This window comes from Apiospora hydei (assembly GCF_038363865.1).
Source record: "Apiospora hydei strain CBS 114990 chromosome Unknown utg000009l_segment0_segment0, whole genome shotgun sequence".
Classification (NCBI taxonomy): Eukaryota; Fungi; Ascomycota; class Sordariomycetes; order Amphisphaeriales; family Apiosporaceae; genus Apiospora; species Apiospora hydei.
The window spans coordinates 6,449,108-6,467,556 of record NW_027117368.1 but is presented as its reverse complement, the minus strand read 5'-3'; the positions used below and the strand labels follow the sequence as shown (position 1 = coordinate 6,467,556).

General features: G+C 53.6%; 4 protein-coding genes across 4 annotated transcripts; 2 read left to right on the top strand and 2 right to left on the bottom strand.

Moving 5' to 3' along the window:
• Positions 1-2,003: 2,003 nt before the first annotated feature.
• On the top strand, positions 2,004-4,521 carry PG997_013840 (uncharacterized protein; the record flags this gene model as incomplete). Its single annotated transcript, XM_066818154.1, has 8 exons — positions 2,004-2,088; positions 2,162-2,306; positions 2,375-2,674; positions 2,728-2,955; positions 3,012-3,048; positions 3,108-3,896; positions 3,940-4,109; positions 4,209-4,521. The coding sequence occupies exons 2-8, from the start codon at positions 2,197-2,199 to the stop codon at positions 4,519-4,521; spliced, it is 1,947 nt and encodes a 648-aa protein (XP_066663846.1). The 5' UTR covers positions 2,004-2,088; positions 2,162-2,196.
• A 3,291-nt stretch (positions 4,522-7,812) lies between these two features.
• On the top strand, positions 7,813-8,133 carry PG997_013839 (uncharacterized protein; the record flags this gene model as incomplete). Its single annotated transcript, XM_066818153.1, has 3 exons — positions 7,813-7,886; positions 7,924-7,954; positions 8,005-8,133. 3 exons carry the CDS (start codon positions 7,813-7,815, stop codon positions 8,131-8,133), a joined length of 234 nt encoding a protein of 77 aa, XP_066663845.1.
• Positions 8,134-13,926: 5,793 nt separating this feature from the next.
• Positions 13,927-15,700, bottom strand: PG997_013838 (Asparaginase; the record flags this gene model as incomplete). The annotated part of the gene is made up of 2 exons (XM_066818152.1): positions 13,927-15,323; positions 15,520-15,700. The coding sequence occupies 2 exons, from the start codon at positions 15,698-15,700 to the stop codon at positions 13,927-13,929; spliced, it is 1,578 nt and encodes a 525-aa protein (XP_066663844.1).
• A 600-nt stretch (positions 15,701-16,300) lies between these two features.
• On the bottom strand, positions 16,301-17,879 carry PG997_013837 (phosphatidylserine decarboxylase; the record flags this gene model as incomplete). The annotated part of the gene is made up of 2 exons (XM_066818151.1): positions 16,301-16,667; positions 16,774-17,879. 2 exons carry the CDS (start codon positions 17,877-17,879, stop codon positions 16,301-16,303), a joined length of 1,473 nt encoding a protein of 490 aa, XP_066663843.1.
• Between the last annotated feature and the right edge of the window lie 570 nt (positions 17,880-18,449).

Genomic DNA, 18,449 nt, shown 5'->3' with positions numbered 1-18,449 from the left:
ACGCAAGCCAGTAGGGTGATTGACTGGCACGGCTCTATGGGCATCCAATGAAGTTGCGCGACAGCGAGCATGATCAGATGGACTGCGCCTCATAGTCCCCAGCCCAAACCCAACGGGGCTTAAGCTGGGTTGCTCCCAGTGCCTGCAGGGTTTAAGGAACGCAGGGGAGCAACGGTGACAACGAACAAGCACAGAACCGAACGATTCCACCCCGTCCATGACCCCATCCAAACCCATCTCACAAGCCCCAAGGCCCTGTCCCTCCGTCCCCTCCGTCCCATTCTTCAAACACACACACACACACACATCATCCCCTGATCCGATAATTGAATCCCCCTCCGTGGCCGCTTGGGAAAGATTGGACGATGCGTGCACTAACGTGCTCTTTGCCCAACTTGCGTCTAGGGTGTATTGCGTTCAGTAACATCGCGCCCGAAGCATAGCAGGCAGGGCCTTACCGAAACATTTCGAACAACAACCAGGTATGTAGGTTAGGTAGTATTTTGATCGCATGAGAGACATACCTCTTACACAAGAGCCCGGCCTGGTATAGAGAAAGAGGTTCACGCTAGACAACAGCCCAGGGACCATCATCGTTGACTGTACATAGCCTATGCTAGATACATTAAGTATGTATGCTATAGACCTACTGCTGTGCCCTGCAGTCAACCAGTCGTTCGCCAGTCAAGCCCATCGAATCGTTGCCAGTCCGTCGCTCGCACGGCCATCCATCAGTCATGGAACTTCTACCACTATGCGCTCCAATGCTCGCTCTTTTGAAGATTAGCAGAGAGACCCTGGGCTCAGATCAATATACCGACACACTCGGAGGGTCTGCCTACGGTGGGTTGAGTGCAATGCCGTTCGGAGGACCAGCCGTTGCCCTTCAAAGGAACCTTCATCAATGATCGAAGATGGGACACAGGTACATACATACATACTTAGATAGCTTGCCCGGTATCCATGTAGAGGGAATGGCATGGCAAGTATCCAGCCTGCCAGCCCTGATAGCGCACAGGAGGATCCCCGCCGGGCCCTTTTTACCCACTACGAATGTCGGCCTCTAAGTCGGGACCCCGGTCAGGAAACAAAGCTGGATTGGGAGCTAGAGCAGTATGCCTGTATGCAGCTATCAGGTATGGCAGGTACTTGGCGGCGTCCAGTGTAGGGGGTACCTCTCCAGCGACCACACCTGCACACGCCCCCTCCCGCTCCAGTCTCCCATGCAATTCCTCTTTTAGGCATGGGGATGGACACAAGCCCAGGTTAGTGGCTGTCTTGTTAGTGCACGCCCGCCCACCCAACAGCGACACACCTGTTATTTAACTACTGGCGCTCCCCTCTCCATCTGCACTTTCCCCATCTTTATAGCATCCCATAAGAAAATCATCGTAGCCTCCAGCTGCAAAACCACCTTTTCAACCACACATTCGCTCACCACTTAGGAAGTCCTCGTTGGCTCCTGTCATTCGCTTGTTCCTTTTTTTGTGTTTGGAGAGACTTGGTCCCGTCGTACTCGCCCTCGAAAAAAATATACCTGACTCTCTCCCGCATCGTCATATATCTATCAATCTATCCATCTATCTCGGCCTCAGCTCAGCTCAACTCAACCTGCCGGCAAGAACAAGAAGCAGAAGAAGAAGCACCTGCCCCGCCAGTCGCTCTTCTCCTAGATATATACTTGACAACCGCCCATCGATCCGGAAGTCTCAAGTTGTCCTTCGTTGACTCGCACCCCGAGCTCAAGAACATTTACAGTCGCTTAAACACCTGGAAGGGAATACTCAACAGACATCAGACATATCTTGTCTTCACCCCTCGCCCACGCCCACGCCCACGCCCACGCCCACTCTGTGTCTACACCCCACCAACTCTCGTCGATTGCACCATCCCTTCTCTTCACCAAAGGGACGCATGAATTGCAGTAGCCTGTGAGCTGTTGCTAGCATCTGGCCCAGTCTTCGACCAAGCAGAGGAGTCGTACACTACCTCGCCCAACCCATCCGTGTCTGAGAAGATCTAAAACTAGACCCCCTCCACAACCAAACGCTCGCTACTCTTGGCACTTTATACAGTGCCTCGATTCATGTAAGGAACCGATCAGCTTGCTTCTTTCTTTTCCCCCCGGTGTGGTTTGATATAACTGACGCAGCTAGGATAGTTCTCTCGTTCAACTTTTAATTTACAGCTTTCGCAATGGCTGGCCCTGGTGGTGGTCCCCCACGCCGCAGTCACACCAAGTCCCGCAAGGGATGCGAGAACTGCAAGCGCCGTCACATCAGATGTGATGAAAATTTCCCGCAATGGTAAAGCCATATCCTCAAGACGCAGCTACAAGCTCTGGTCGGGTGCATAATACTGATAGCTACTCTAGCCGAAACTGTACTAAGCACAAGGTCCGCTGCCCGTACAATGATGTCCCTGTGCCCGACGACAGGTCCGCCACTCCCGACAAGCCTGATCTCATGTGGACCCCAGAGATCGAGGCCGCCATCGAACTATGGCAGCAAACCGGCGTCTTTCCGTTTTCCAGCCTGAACATCTACCCAACGCCCGCGCCCCAGTACTACTCTATGGAGGATCTGAGGTTGATTTACCACGTTGCGGCCATCTGCCACGAGCTGGGCACCATTGACGCTAACGGCTTCACTTTGTGGACCCGCCACATCCCGACGTGAGCAAGCCCCTCCATCTTGGTATCGTGCAGAGACTAACTCATAAATCAAGTATCCTGAAGATCGGTGCTACCAACAGTTATGTCATGCACGCCCTGCTTGCTTTTTCGGCCATGCACATTGCTTTTTTGACGGATTGCCCAATCGTCGGGAACATGGCCTACGAACACCGCGGCATCGCCCTCAAGGGACTACATGAGGGCATTGGCACCTTTTCTCGGGAGACATCGGATGCTGTTTTGGCAGCCTCGCTGGTTCTGTCGTGGCAGGCCACAGATTGGTAAGCAATACAATGCGGCTTTCCGTTCAGGGGCTGGTTAGCTGACAAAATAATAGGCGGAGCTGGACCCAGTTGATGCAAGGAACCTCTTCGGTAAGTACAACTGATGCTGCACACAGCCTGGTTACCTCGTTCTAACGTATATGCCACAGGTGATCGACGCCATGGATCCTTGGAAGCACGAGTCCCAATTTCTTGAATTCATTGCCGAAAGCAGCACGTTCCCTACGGCGCCCCCTTCTCCGACTCCGGACCACAAGCCGAATCAGCCTCGCAAGGAAGACCTGGATGCCTTCCAGCGAACCATCAATCAGCTGGCCAAGGTTGAGGCCCACCTCAAGCAGAACAAGGAGGACACCAAACTCGTCCAGCAACTCACGTCCTTCTTGAAGGGTGCTAGGAAAGTCAGCCCCATCCAGTCGGTGTCCCAGCAGTTCGACCGGCTGCAGCCACTCCGACACTGGCTCTTCTGGCTTCCTTTGATGTGCCTGAAGCAGAACGGAACGTCGCCCAGTGCACTGGTCGTCATTGCACACTACTACACAGCAGCTATGTTGATGGAGCGACTCTTCCCCGAGATCGGTGCAGCCTATTTTGGAAGTCTGTCGGTTGGCCCTGTCGAGGAGATTGCCAGACGCCTTATGTCCTTCAACGTTTCCGGCAGCCTCGAAGGCAACTCGCAAACGCCACTGTCGCTGATGGAGTTCCCCATTGATACGGTCAAGGAGTTTCGCCATCGCATGGGTTGGGTTCAGCCGGCACGCACCCCGTCTTTCCCACAGTTCGACCCGCCGAATTTCTATGTGAGTGACGATTTATCGCAAGGCGGCTCGCCGCCTTCGACATCTTCGTATCTACCTTACGGCGACAATCCACCTTTCAGCTGGAGCACGGAGGACCTCTCCTCCTTGGCACCCGAACAGCAGGAGCCCGCCAGCGCTGTGAGCCCCTTGACGCTTTCCCTCGCCCTTCGTCAGCCACCAGCAGTACCTGAACATCCCGTCTCCATCGTATGGCGGGTACAGCCCGGCATCATCGACCTTTGGCGAGGGATCCATTGTATACAGCGACACGGAAGAATATGGCTATGACAGTAGCTTCACTGGATATCCGCCCTCGGGATTGCGGGATCCAACAACTTTGGCGTCGGGTTCGTGCCTCCAAATCAGACCGTGTGGATCTAAGAAGTCCTGGATTACCACAACGGCACCCCGTGTGAAAGGCTGAGGACAGCGTGATTGACCGGCCTCCAGGACCAACTCCAATAACAACTTCGCCGCCTCCAGCTACACCTCGGTGGAGACGACTACTCCCCAGGAACCCATGGCATCCCCGCGGCCGATCAACTATGCGCCATCGCCTTTTCTGCAGCCCGAACTGATGCATGGCTACCCCGAAGGATCCACCACGCCCCTTTCAGTGTCCGCTCCGTCGCCACGCTTTTTGACGCCAGAAACGTTCGAATCATTCCGCCAGCACCACCGTCACAGCTCTTCGACTTCCTCTGCGCCCGCGCCCTTCCGCAGTCGAGGACAAGACCGAGCTTCTCCCTATGGCCAGATGTGACGTGGACCTGTTAGAATCTCGCCTTACAACCTTTAATACGCCACTTCGAATTCAAAACAGACGCAATTGTACAACACACTCCTTCGATAGGATCACACGATACCGACATGTCTTTCTCGACACAACGACAACCACATTCCTTTTTTGCACCAGTTCAAAGCATTATTATTAGCTTATATCGAACCACGCCGTTCCTTACGACATCGCGAGATACCCAAAGTATAGACACTCCTTTCGCAAGAACCTGCATTATAGACAGCCACACACTCCTTTTTACGATTTCACGACGATTTCTATATACACAACAACATAGAAACGCATCCACTCCTTCAGCAACCAGAATCAGTTCATGATTTCAGCGATACCCACCTGAGCACCAAATTGCATAGCGACTGTTTTAACACTTCGGATTGGGGAACACAAAACGATGACCCTTTTAGCGGTTATCGATGCATTGGGCGGCGTTTTATTTTTATTTATTTATTTATTTTTTGCTTTACTTGCGGGCGGGATTTTTTTATTATTGATATTTTTTGGGGGGGTGGACGAAAGAACATTGGATGTTCCAAATAATGGGATTTGGATGCAAGATTGACTCTTGCCACGGAAGCGAAAGGAATAGCTGGTTTGGCATGACCTGGGAAAGGAAACCCACGGCGTTCTAGGGAGTCGGTCGAGATGTTCCATGTTAGCGACGATTCCGGCATGGAAAGCAGAATCAATGGAGATAGAGTCTACGGTCGGATTTTGAAAGCATGTATCGGTGCTTCGTCATGAAGGCAGACAGGACACGATGGGGGAATGGATGGACTGCCAAGGCTGGCGATGGCCAGTCGGGAGTCCTCCAATCTACCCCAGAGGATCTCTAATACTAATTCTAATGGAATGACGAGGGCTGTTCTACTTCACACCGTGTTTGCTACTATCTTTGGATCTATCGTGATGTGATTGATGACTGATGACGGACAGGCTGCTGAGATGACGCAACAGCCGGATTTTGCAACCATGGCGAATCAGCAATCAGCAATTCCTACTGTCGCGCCCGCTGTCGGGTTTTCTGGGCACATGATGCGTGCGAACAACAACAGGTAGGGCCAGCAAAGTAGCAGCAGCAAGTCTTAGCGGGACGAGCCGGGGTGGTCACAGTTCGTATACGAGATGGGGCTGGGGGTTACATTCTACACAGCCCGCCGAAAAGGCGCTTCATCCCGAGAAGGGGAAAGAAACAGAATAAAACAAAAAGGTGCGTGCATGCGTGCATGGGTGCGTGCGTGTGTGCGTGCATGGGTGCGTCCGCACTGGTGCGCTGCAAATAATTACCGTAGATATCCTGTTTCTATTCTTAGACAGGCCGCTCGGAGGTTAAGGACAACGATCACAATCTTATCGCGCTTGTATGGTGTGCACAGTCTCCTTCTTACTTGCTCCGACGCCAGGCTCCGTTGTATTGGGAAGATATAACCTCATAACTAATTTGCAGTAAGATGCTGACTTTTGACCGGGGGGGTTAGTAAGATGGAGTTGGGACGGAGAGAAAGAGAGAGAGGAGGGGAGGGGAGGAGAGGATGTGCTGCTGCTCACGGCCCACTCCACTGCCAATGCGACTGTGCCAGCTGCAAGCAACAACACCCAGGAGGATGGGAAGTTTGGGTGAAGAAGAAACATCCGCTCGGGGAGATATGTAGAGAGAGACAGGCATCTCGACATTCAGACATTGATCGTCGCGGGCTGGGATGGCTAATTGGAGAGGGGAATGAGAGAGAGAGAGAGAGAGAGAGGGCCAACAACGGCCAAGCCAGCCTGCCAGCAGGACACTATGACCAAGGCCAGGCTCAGGCTCAGGCCAAACCAAACCAAACCGCCGTTGAAGTTCCAAGACTTTGCACCCGGCTGCAGTGGCCGAGCGATGATGCGACTCTACGCTTCTGCTTCCTTACCTATCCACCCACCATGTACTTTGGCACTTGACACCTTGGCTAGCTTGGGTTGCCGGTGCTATGATGTATTCTCCTCCGAACTAAGGGAGAGAGACAGACAGACAGGGTATTGTTAGCTTCGGAAATACTGTCGATGCTCGGTATAGTATGGTATGGTATTATGGTGTACATGAATTTTGTATGGGGTTCCATTCATTCTCCCATATCTACATATTCATATTCACAGCACCGCCTGCCGCCCGCAGCAGGCCGGAAGAAACGTCAACACTATGACCGCTCTCTGGCTCCCTCTCCCGGGGATCCAACAAAATAATAACGTTCAGCTCGCCCCCAGTTATTTCTTCGGCACTCACTCTCCTTCCTGATTGATTTGCCATGCATTGTGGGTTCCCGGGCACACTTTGACAGATTAAATGATGCTATTTTGGGGGCACAGCTATTTATTCATTCCCTGGTTTCCCGGCGATTGGGTTAATTTCCCAAAGGAGCAGGACGAGGACGAGGAACGAACCACCCTTCCCCGTGCGTGTCCGTACTTGGACATATGACATGATACATACATATGTACATCGTGATGGGGCTCTTTTTTTTGTTGGTTCTTCATCTGATTGCTTAGATAATAAGTCCGCGGTTCATGTCAGGGGCACATACCACATTCATACATGTGCATATACATACCCCTACCACGTACGGAGTACTACTGCCGACTCAGCCTACTTGCTTAGTTACTATATCCCAACCCAACCCCTTGAAGACTCCATTCCGAGTAATAGCAGCAGCAGTAGCAGTAATAACAGTATGTCGTCACGAAACGGTCCGAGACGAAGGAAAACAGAGACGACCTCGAGATGGGAACGGCTCCTCCTCTGCTGGTATCATCGCCCTCGCCATGTAACCTCTCGGCTTCTGTAGCCCGAGGTTGGCTGGCTGTTATTGACTTGAGTCGCATGGGAAGCAGTAGTAGCCGTACTGTCTCCATTCTCACCAACACCCCCTCGGCCTCCGTGGCTCTTCGGCGTCTTCTTCTTTCCCTACTGCTACTCACTCCACTGTATCATACTACTGACACGCTACCTTCCTGGTCTCTTCGGGGAACCCCTCGCTTGTGTCTCGGAGGGAGCGAGATATCTCCATCTGCTTCTTCAAATCCGCTTGTGCTTCAGGCTCGCTGAAACAGTAGCGTTGGAGATTCACCCTACCGCATCACCTTGCTAGCACGTTGAACCAACTGGATACTCTCTGTATACTCGTTTCAATTTCCTTCCTGGGCATTAGCCCCGGCCGGGGGCCTAGGAAACCAGGAAGTTAGGTGGGTGTGAATATCTGCATACAGTAGGCCTGCGTCCGACCGGCCATGGATAGTGGGATCCGGGCCATATGTGTGTCGGATCCCCTGGTAGCTAAGGAGGACCCCGAGGGTATCCCGTGGTGAGTGCATCTGGGTATGCGTCTATCCCCTATACAGTTCTCCAGCAACGAACCAGGTGGTGCGGCACGTGTGTAATAGGGCAGTGTCTATACCCACCTTTCTTTCCCCTTCCCCTAGCCACAAGCCGCCGACGCCGGGCCATGCTTGGAACAGTTCGGAGGGGTCGTGGTCCCTCCTCGCCCCCTGCTTCTACACAGCCAAGCCCAGCCCTTCCAGTCCCGGACACATGCCGACAATAATACCTAGCAGGAGGGGAAAAGAGAGGAGACGGCCATGGAGACGGAACGGACACATCTATCGTCTCATCATTCGAGAGAGAAGGGGATGGTTCATCAGCCCATTGCCCATCCTGGACCATCACCCACTTCTTTACCGTGCCGCACATGTCTGCCATGAGTAACCGCTCGAACGCCGGAGAAACGTCAGATTCTTGTTTCCCTTAGTCCGAAGCCAATCGGGCTATCCCTCCCTTGCCCGTCTCCTCCATCACGCATTGTCCTCAACAGTACATACATACCTATACTTTGCCGTGAGAGCCGGGACTCAACTCAGGCCCAGGGGGTTCACGTGCAGGGTGATTATGCAGGCCCCTTCTCGTCGATCCGGATTGGTAGAGTACCGAGCACCTTCCTTGGGTGAACAAGATGTGCATCTGCACATCTATCAGCTGCCAACCTCAGTCTAGTCAGTCTACCGTGATTCACCCTTACACCTACATCGAAACTAACGAATGGTCCGATCCCTGGAGGAACGGATACAAGAGTTTTCACCTAAGGGGGCTTATGTGCATATATCGATCTGTCTCTGATATTCAACAATGACAGCATCCGACATCATCATCAGGTTTTCGAGTGAGTGTTGCAACCGTCCTGTACCGCCGTGGCTGGGACGGGACTTGCTTGCTTCGAAGCATAGAAGAAGTCTCGAAGCTTCCAGACCATGGGTCAGGCGTTCCCTTGTGTATCTTGGTTTGGATCTGTCTCTCCTCTCTCTGCCTCACTCTGTACACAGTAGACTACAGCACATCACGTAGTGGCACTACCACTGCCACTGTGCTGCGTTGCACCATGTCGACGGGACGGCCACGTGTAGGCCATGTGTAGTAGTTCAACCTGCCCACCTGGCTGAGTCCGGTCAGCGGTCTGGACAAACCCTTACCAGATCAAGAGCTGGCTGGCCTGGGGGACTCGACGCAGGTCCATTATGTTGCACATTGGTAGCGTGTGTAACCCCAAACGGCTGGACGGTATTCGTTACTGAGTATGGCTGTGCAGACGCTGTGTATCCCACTGCCAAGAAAGAAAGATGGAGGAAGAAAACATTCAACATGGGGGCGGGCATGATGCGGGAAACAGGAGCAAAGAAACCCGCGGCAGCAAGCCACCAACCAGCCTCTAAAGATGTGAAAACCAAAGAAATATCGGTTTGTAGGGCGGAAAACCCATCCTTCTGTGGCATACTTACCGCTAAGCGCGTGGAGTATTGTCAGTCGACTAGCTCTTGTGGCGACGATCAGTCCGGGTTGGCAAGGACGAAAACCTCGTATTCGCTTGACTCCGTCACCATGGGCCCCTGTCGGGATATTGCAAGGCCAGACGCAACCACCAGTAAGAATCCAGAGCCGGCTTTCAGCTCCCAGACAACTCTATCTTCACATACTTACTTAAATTTTTTTGCGGCACCTCCGTAGGGCAATAGGGCCAGGTAGGGCGGTGAAAGCGGCCTATGCGTGCGCATTGCTATTCGTCGGCAAAGATTACTTAGCCACCCCCCGGGGGCCGTCCGCGAACCAAAAGAACACCCAACCTACCTACGATAATGCAGAAATACGGGGAATGGTTGGCCCGGCAGTGGTGCGCTATAGCGTATCGCGGGCGGCGCGCGTGTTGGGGTCGCGCGCGCGCATAGCCCGATAGGGCACGACCTATCTATACTGCTGCGGCATTGCGACGGGTACCTGAGAATGAGGCAGTGATGATTCACAGGGGAAAAGTTGCACAATACGAGGCGGGAGCTGCGGTACCGCCGACCGATGACACGAAATGCTGTGAGACGTGTTGGCTTGCCGCTTTGCCAACTTGCCCAAAGCCGGTTATGGGAGGGAGGCAGTGAGGCTCCAGTCGCGGTATACTACTCGCCGACCCAGGTGAGCTTCCTGGGTAGGTGAGTGTGCTTGTTGAGCTGGAGGCCTCTCGGGAACACGAGGAATGGATATGCGAGTGAGCTGATGTCTTCATTTTCGTCCGCAGTTGGCAGGGTTACTCTTTCCACTTCGAGCCTACACACAGTAGCAAAACTTGCTTCCTCAGGTCCGCGTACGCCCATGCTCAACCTGCTTTCTCGGAGCGCTGTCCAGGATAGCGACCATCGGGAAGCCATCGGTGGCTTGCTATGGGGTCTCTTAGCTGGGTCTTGTTGACCAGCACGATGATCTGCCGAGGGTAAGGGCGAGAACTGACTCGGCATTTGAAGGGTGAGGAAGGGGCAATCTAAGAAAGAGTACGGTGTCGAAGACCCTATCCGACCCATGCAACCAGTTCTCCTCATGACCCTTTGGGCCACAAGAACCTAGCCAACGGTACGTTATTGATGGACAGACTTGAGCGTGGTATTGAGTAATACCCAAGATGCACTCAGGCCCAGATAGGGGGGGGGGTTGGTTGAGGTCCTTTCTCGGGCAAAAGAAAGGGTTCGTAGTTCGCCATAGGGGATTGCCGAGAAGACACTGTCCTGGCTGGAGACAGCCCTGATAGGCAATGAGATTGCAGAAGCTGAAGGATACCCCTCCTTGGGGCCCCTGGAGACGGAGCATCCCAACGAATCGACAGAGACCTCCGGCACTAACGACGAAAAACCATGCCGAGTGTCTGCTGCAAGGTGATGCCGATCCTCTACTCAGTCAGTACAAGGCCACAGCTGCCCTAGTCGACCCATTGCTGCGATGGCTCTGGTCAACGACCATGGGGCGTGCGTATAGCGACGACATCGATACTATTGGCACTCGACCACGGCTCAAGTAATTGTACCTGGCATCGAGCGCAGCGCCACGTTTCCGGTACCCCTTTGGACGAGAGATGAAGTCCCATGTCCAACGGAAAGGGGCCACATGACTTGGCATACAGTACATGAAGACGGGTCTCCGAAACCCAAAGGCCACCGGCCAGGAGAGCCAGGTCTCGCACTCCTGCTAAGAAGTTATTTACTGCTTGTACTGACCGGAACAGGCAATATTCCCATACTTACAGGGACACCATGCTGCATCACCGCCAAGCTGCCGTCGAACACCGCTGTTATCAGCTACACACCCCCATCGAGTGAGGCGAGAAGCAATCCGCTGGCAGCACGAGTCATGTGGAGGGCGGTCAAAGTTCTCAGATGTGTGTTCTGGTCGACTAATCGTGTGGATATGTGATATTCAGAAGCTGGCGCTGGGAACAGCAATGGACCCAGAGCTATTGATTGAAAGAAGGACAACACCACCTTAGGTACTGACGATGTGGAACGAAAGAAAATCTCCGAACCTCGGGGTCCAATTCCCTTTCCATCCCACTGGTATGCCTCTGGGCTAGAGAGGAAGGTGCGTGTTTGTTGCATGACTTTCGGGCCGCTCCTTCTGCGTCGACACCCTCACCAAGGCCTGGCACGTACCTTCCTTTCTTTCCATGTACAGTACGAATGGAATGAGCCCCGGAAATCGATCAGCTTTCACCCAATATGGAACAATCCGTTCGGGATAACTACATACATACATCGAGTAAAAATAGAACGACTGGTACCTAACATTGAAGGTAGTCGTGGGACCTCTCGATCGTTACACGTAGGACGAACTGGCTATGTATCTACGGAATAACACCTGTCGGTGACTGGTAGCCCCTTTCGAGATTACTTGATCCCCTCTAATTTACATGCATCTTCAAGCCTGATTACATGTGAACACCTGCTATACCCAAAAGAGACTGTAGCCAATCTTAGATGCGCATCCACCTACACATCTTCCTGTGTCCCTCTACCTCGGGCACTGTGATCGACATGTCCCCTCCTCACCAAGAGAGAAACACTAGCCCTGTCTGCCAATCTCACCACTATCAACAACGCCGCCACCGTTACCGCGATGGCCCCGTAACGGACGGGGGTGACGGAGTGCACCGTCAACGCCTCGGTGCGGCCGGACGCGGGCGTGGATCGATAGCTGGCATGTGCGGCGCCGAAGCCGGTGCCTCCAAGACGGATATGAAAGAGCACCCGGAGCGGAGATCGTACTGAAGGATGATTGACATATAGCAAGTGTAGCTAGCTACCTAATGATCTTGGGTATATGGGCCGTATTACCTTATGTTACAACTCAAAATAACCGCCCCTCCTGATGGCTTTGGGCATGCTTATATAAGTCTCAAAGTAGGAGACTAATCACAACGACAAAGTACCCTTTGGGCGGATCGACGGTTCAGCATCAGCATGTCAAGACCTTATATTGTAGTGTGTATAACGGCGGCAAACCATGCCTTCTCTTCGTATCGCCAAAATCAAGCGAATCATCTTTTCCATCGCGAATCAGGGGGCCGCCGAGATTAGGCTACCCGCATTTGAATGACCTCCGAGTCTGCCACTTCCTTCCGAGGCTCCTACCGCCTTTAAGTACTACTATCCTGCGGCCGCTAGAGACTCCGCCGCCGAAGAGTATGACGGGCTGACCCCGACCGCCTCTCATACTGGCAACACCACAACGGCGTCAACTCATTAGCGCTTGGTGACTGTTGCTAATCAGTGCCAAATGGCCTCTAGGTGAAAATTTGTAGACAGTCGATCTACGCTCCGTTTGTCATGTCTCACACCAGATATCGAATGGTCTTGAAATTGGCTGTACGGTCCAGCCTGATTAACGGTTACCCCTTTCGATACCTGTATGGTCTGTATATCGAAACACCTCCAACTCAACGTTGCACGGTACCCAATATTTCCGGGGTTCACGTTTCCTTGAAGTCACATCCCGTGCCAAGAAGACAACTGGTCGCGACTGACGTGTGGTGGGAAAAGAGCATGCAGAACCAGTGGCGCAACGAGATCGGCTACTGGGACACCAAGGACTGGGCCGATAATGTCGGCGATCGACCGGATAACCTGATCGAGAGCAAGTCGTGCGTGGTGTTTCTGGATCGATCGGAAATTGGAACGGGCTTTATCGTGTAAGCCTGAGAGGTTCTTTCACGACCATCGTGTATACCAACGCCCCACGAACAGGACTGGGAACGAAGACGTGGTGGCTTGGATCGATATAGTTTTGAGCGCCTTCGGCTCCTTCGCGTTCGATTGGGGAGGAAATGCTCGCGGGAGTAGGGCAGGCGAACTGTGCCGGGACTACATTAGGATTCGAGGTTGCCGGCCCGGACCCCTGAGTCACCCGGGACACGAAGAGGTCGCGATGGACACGAGAGTTGGGATAAATATGCATTGGACAAACACCTAGAACACCCATGTCCAAACCATCTACAGTGTCAGTAGAGTAAGCCTTAATGGTCGGTGTCTGATTGTGGATGAGATAACTGGCTTCTGGCTAAGAGACAGCTGAGTTCGTGTGGTACTGACATACTGGCTATTGCTATACCAAGGGCCACCAATACCCTACGTGTCGTCCAGTTATCTCGTTGCCCATATCCTTAAACATCACTTTCGTATTCTGGTCGGCGAAACCACCGTGAGCGGAGGCGGACTGAACATGTTGTCTACGGGACAACGTCTGCAAGTGCTGGACGGAGAATCGGGACGACGCAAGAAGTAAAGTCCATCGAAGCCAATCAAGGGGCTCAAGATGCTCTTCTAATAGGGGCTTCGCCTTAGATAGCAAGTTTGTATGTATATATATATATATATATATAGACTTAGAAAAAGCAAACCATACGCCCTTTAGGAGGTTGGGGTAGCTCTAGCGCCCCCTAGATGTCAAACAGAACCAAAACAACAACGGGTAATAAACCAAATCATTATTCTCATATCCATATCTCTAAAAGTGCCACAGCTTCTATTCCTCAAGCTTGCGCTTGCTCACCTTCTCGGTCCCCGCCTCCTGCTCCTGCTCCCACAACAACCCCCAGCCCCCTTCAACAGATCCACGAACTCGGTCCGGCCCATCTTGACCGCCAAGAAGAGCGGCGTGTTGTTGGCGCGGTTGCGCGCGTGCACCCCGGCCCCGCGCAGCAGCAGCAGCTTGAGGATCTCGACCTCGGGCCCCACGGCGGCGAGGTGCAGCGCCGTGTTGCCCGCGTAGTCGGCCCGCTTGAGGAGCTGGTGTCCGATCTCGTCGCCCTCGAGCAGCTCCTTCACGCCCGCGAGGTCGCCGCGCTCGACGGCGTACCCGAGCAGCGCGAAGGCCGCTTCGGGCCCGCTCAGGCGGCCAAGGAGCGCGGCCGCGTTCTCAGCTTCGAGGTCCAGGATCGGCGGGTGCGAGAACGCGGAGGACTTGAACTCGGTCAGCTCGCCGCGTAGGTTGAGGGACATTTGGTGCGAGATCTCGGCGGAGGTCAGCTTGCCGCCCTTTTCGAGGGCCAGCAGATAGGAGAGTTTCGTGAGAGCGGCTTCGGTCGTCAGGTCGTGGCCGAAGACGACGCCGGCTTGTCCCAGCTGATAGCCGGGCGCATAAAGCGGCGAGACGAAGCCGTTGGTGCACTGCGATACGTTGACAACGGTGATGCCGCGTTCGACGGCGGACTTGATGGTCCGCGTCAGGGAGCCGTCGACGCCGGCGGGGGCGTTACCCATACCGAAAGTCTCGAGGATGAGACCCCGCAGGTCAGGCACCCGCAGGATCGAGTCGATCATCTCGGGTTTAATACCGGGGAAGATGCGCACGCAGGCCACGTGCGCCGTGTCGAGGTAGGGGGTCACTTCGAAGGGCGCGATGGTGGTGGGCCGGCGCACGAGAGACCAGTTGACGTCGATGCCGATGCCGGTGACGCGGGCCAGAGGCTCGCAGTTGGGCGAGGCGAAGGCGTCGAAGGACGAGGCCGAAGCCTTGGTGGTGCGGTTGCCGCGGAAGAGCGTGTGGTGGAAGAAGAGGCAGACCTCGGGGATAACAAAGGTACCCGCGATGATGAGGGAGCCTAGCAGGTTGTCGACGGCGTCGGACTGCAGCGCGAAGATGGAGGCTTGGGAGCCCGTCAGCACCACGGGCTTGCCCAAGTCCTGCATCATGAAGGATAGCGCCGAGGCCGAGTACGACAGCGAGTCGGTGCCGTGCAGCACCACGAAGCCGTCGAACAGGTGGTAGTTGGCCTTGACGGCCGTCGCGATCTGCGTCCAGCCGTCCGAGCTGATACTGGATGAGTCGAGCAGCGGGTTGAACTCGAGGGCGCCATAACGAATGTGTTTGGAGTAGGAGCTAGGCGGCGTCCGCAGACTGTCCAGCAGGATTTTCTCTCCGTCCTTGATGGCGGTGAGTTTAACTGTAAGGGCTCGTTAGTCTGGAGCAAGAAACGAGTCTGCCAAGTCCGATGCAGAAGGAAAAGGGGTTCAGGAGGTTTAAAGTGTATGAACAACAGCGTAGAACCATCGCGATGATAGGCGGGTGCGCAAACCAAGCATTCAGGAATTGAAGAAGGAATATGTAAAGCAAATATGCTCGTTGTAGTATTGGCTTACCTCTCTCGGATTTGTCGTTGAAAGAAGGCCGCGGGGCCATGGCACTCTCCAAGAAGCCATCGACAGGCACTAGGCCGCCTTCTGAGGGTTGCATGCATATTGTGCCTCCCGTAATGATTATAAGGACCCGAGACTCTGGGTAGGTCTCGTTGCCTTTGACCACTGCGGTGAATCCGCCCATGTTTCCGGAGGGTATCAAAAAGAAATCTAGAGTTCGTAAATAAACAAATCGAACGAGTGTATATCCCAGAACTGCAATCAAATTATAACATGTCAGTAAAGTAAATCCCTTGTAGGTAGGTTTCGGAGGGCCAGACTCGGGGGTGCTTAGTTAATATCCTGGGGCTAACTTGCCGGTGTGAGCGATAGCGGATGGAGCCGGACTTGCTTCCCAGAGTCCACCCTATAATTACGTTAAAAGAATAAAATTCTGTTTGTTCGTTAGGAAGAAAGAGGTAAAGAGGCTCCACTTGATGCATTTCTTTGAAGCCCATCATCTTATCGTCTCAGCAGACCTGAATTAGGATCATATTGAATCGTACGTAGGCGTAGGCGTCGGCTTCGTGCATGGGAAAATGCATGCATGTACTTAATCATATGCAATCCTGATGCGGCATTGAGTCGACAAAACAAGGCTTGGCGAAATACCCGACGCACCCCGCGAAACCTTATCACTGCATGGGCAAACCCCTTTAAAACGGCAAGGAGGATTCATGTGCGATATGTAGGGTAGTTTGTTGTATAATACTTACAGTACATGCTCAAAATCCGCTCAGTATGACTACGATTGCTCATTGACGTAACCCAAGGCCTGGCCCATCTTCACTTTCTGTCCCTTCTCGACCGCCCAGTGGAACCCAGGCACCGAGTCGGAACCTTCGTGGTGTGGTGCTTCAAAGATCAATACAACCGTGCTTCCGAGCTGGAAGCCGCCCATTTCGTCGCCGCGCCTCAGGGCATGGCCGCCAAGAACAGGACTGGCTGCTGCATACGTCGCTTCCGCAAACCCGCTGTACGGCTCGCCTCGTGCGCTCGCCTCATCTGCCGCACGATCTGCCGCAGTATCAGTCGTGAGTGAGTTGGTCCTCAGTTCACGATCAAAGTTGATCTTGATTGATCCGACGTTGGTGGCCCCAACTGGGACGTAACTGAAGAAGCCGTAACGCCACCTTCCCAGCAGCACAACTCTCTCGTTCAATGTGAATAGTCCAGGTAATGTACGTTGCAGGTAGGGCGAGACCGAATACAACTCACCAGCGAAATGCCGGCGGCGTTCTACAACCCAGTCGGCCGGGGGAGTGAAATCGGTGGTAGTCACCGGGGGCAAGGTAAATGACCGTGTAATAGAGCGCAGTCTTTTTGTCCGACGACAAGACGTCATACCATGGTTTCTCTCCCAGGGCAAGCTCTGCGCCAACCTTGGACACGGCGCTCTCGCTTGACTGCGTGGATTGGTCCTGGACGCCGGGGTTGCCCTTCTTGCTTTGGCCAGAGAGGAGGTTTGGTAATGTGTAGGAGATGCCATTGACACGGGCAAATTCCTCGTCCTGTTTCACAAGCTCCTCGTCGCGCTCAAGTTCGACCTGCGACTCATTAGAATCGGTCGACTGATCCCCGCTTGCGATACTTGGAGCAGGGCTGTTCTTCCCCAGCAAAGCATCAACACTGTAGGTCACGCCCTTGACCTGCTCAATATCCCCACCTTCAATGCGTCCGTACTGCAAGACGCGGCCGTCCGAGGGAGATAGTAGCGCATTCGGGGTAGGGTCAAGAGGACGCGCGCCAGGCTTCAACGTCCGGTAGAAAAAGGCAGCAAGGTTGGGGTACACATGAAGATCGGGTTCCGAAACCTCATCCAGGTTGACCCCGAAAACAAACGCGTACAGCTTGAAGCCAGGCACACGCAGATAGTAAGGAATCACAAGCTCATTGAACTGCCCCCAGAGCCTGGATATGGCCTTCAGCGGGAGCGTGGACATGACTTGCACCTGCCATGGCCCTTCAGGTCGTATTCTAGGTCTCTTCTTCGGCCGCTTCCCGAACTCTTCAGCCTCCTGCTCTAGTCTCTCCTTCTCCCGAGCTTGGGATTTATAGAATTGGACGAAGCCGAGAAAGCCAATGCCCAGACCGATAGGTATGGGGTACCATTGCACCTTGGTGTTCTTCAGGGCCGATCCCAGCCTTGAGCCGAAGCGTTCCTTTTGCTGGCACCTCTGAGACGTGTGGCGGAAGGAGGGGCGAGGCCCTGTCGAGAAATTCCTCGCATATCGTCTGGACCCGGCCGAACATGAATTTCGAAGTATGGAGCCCGGACAAGGGCCAGGGCGAGGGAGCATTTTCAATGCTAAACGGCTTGCCATTGTTGCGCGCCAATGGACGAAAAAAAGTAGCTATGATAGCTGCATATCCAGAGAATCAATTAGGGTTGGTGGTGTCGCATCAATCGAAAGAGGAAGGCAAGCGGTGGTGGTTGCGATGACTGGCAGCTATCTCAAAGCGCTACCACGGGTGAGGTGAGGTGATGTCAAGTCAAAGGTCGTCTGCTTTTCCCCCACGGTTTTCGTGCTGGTAGAGGGGACACAGGCGCGGGCGATCTACCTACAGTAGGTTACTGCATCTATCCGAGCTGTGGGTAAGCCAAGCCCATGACGCATCAGACGTTTCTCACCAAAAGCTATCCCTTTTCTAGATGCACACACGACCGATATTTGGGCGGTAAATAAAGGCAGATTATATCAAGTACGCATGGCTATTTGTACCAAGCTGCCGGTTTTCGTGTAGGTATACTTTGCGACTTACGCGATCATGCCCTATGCGATAGGTGTCTTGCATGGTGATTAGAAAAATCCAATGAAGGTCCAAGCAAGTAACCTACCTACCTGTGAGTGAGTAAGTAGGTAGGTACATAGACTTACATAAAAACTGTCGCA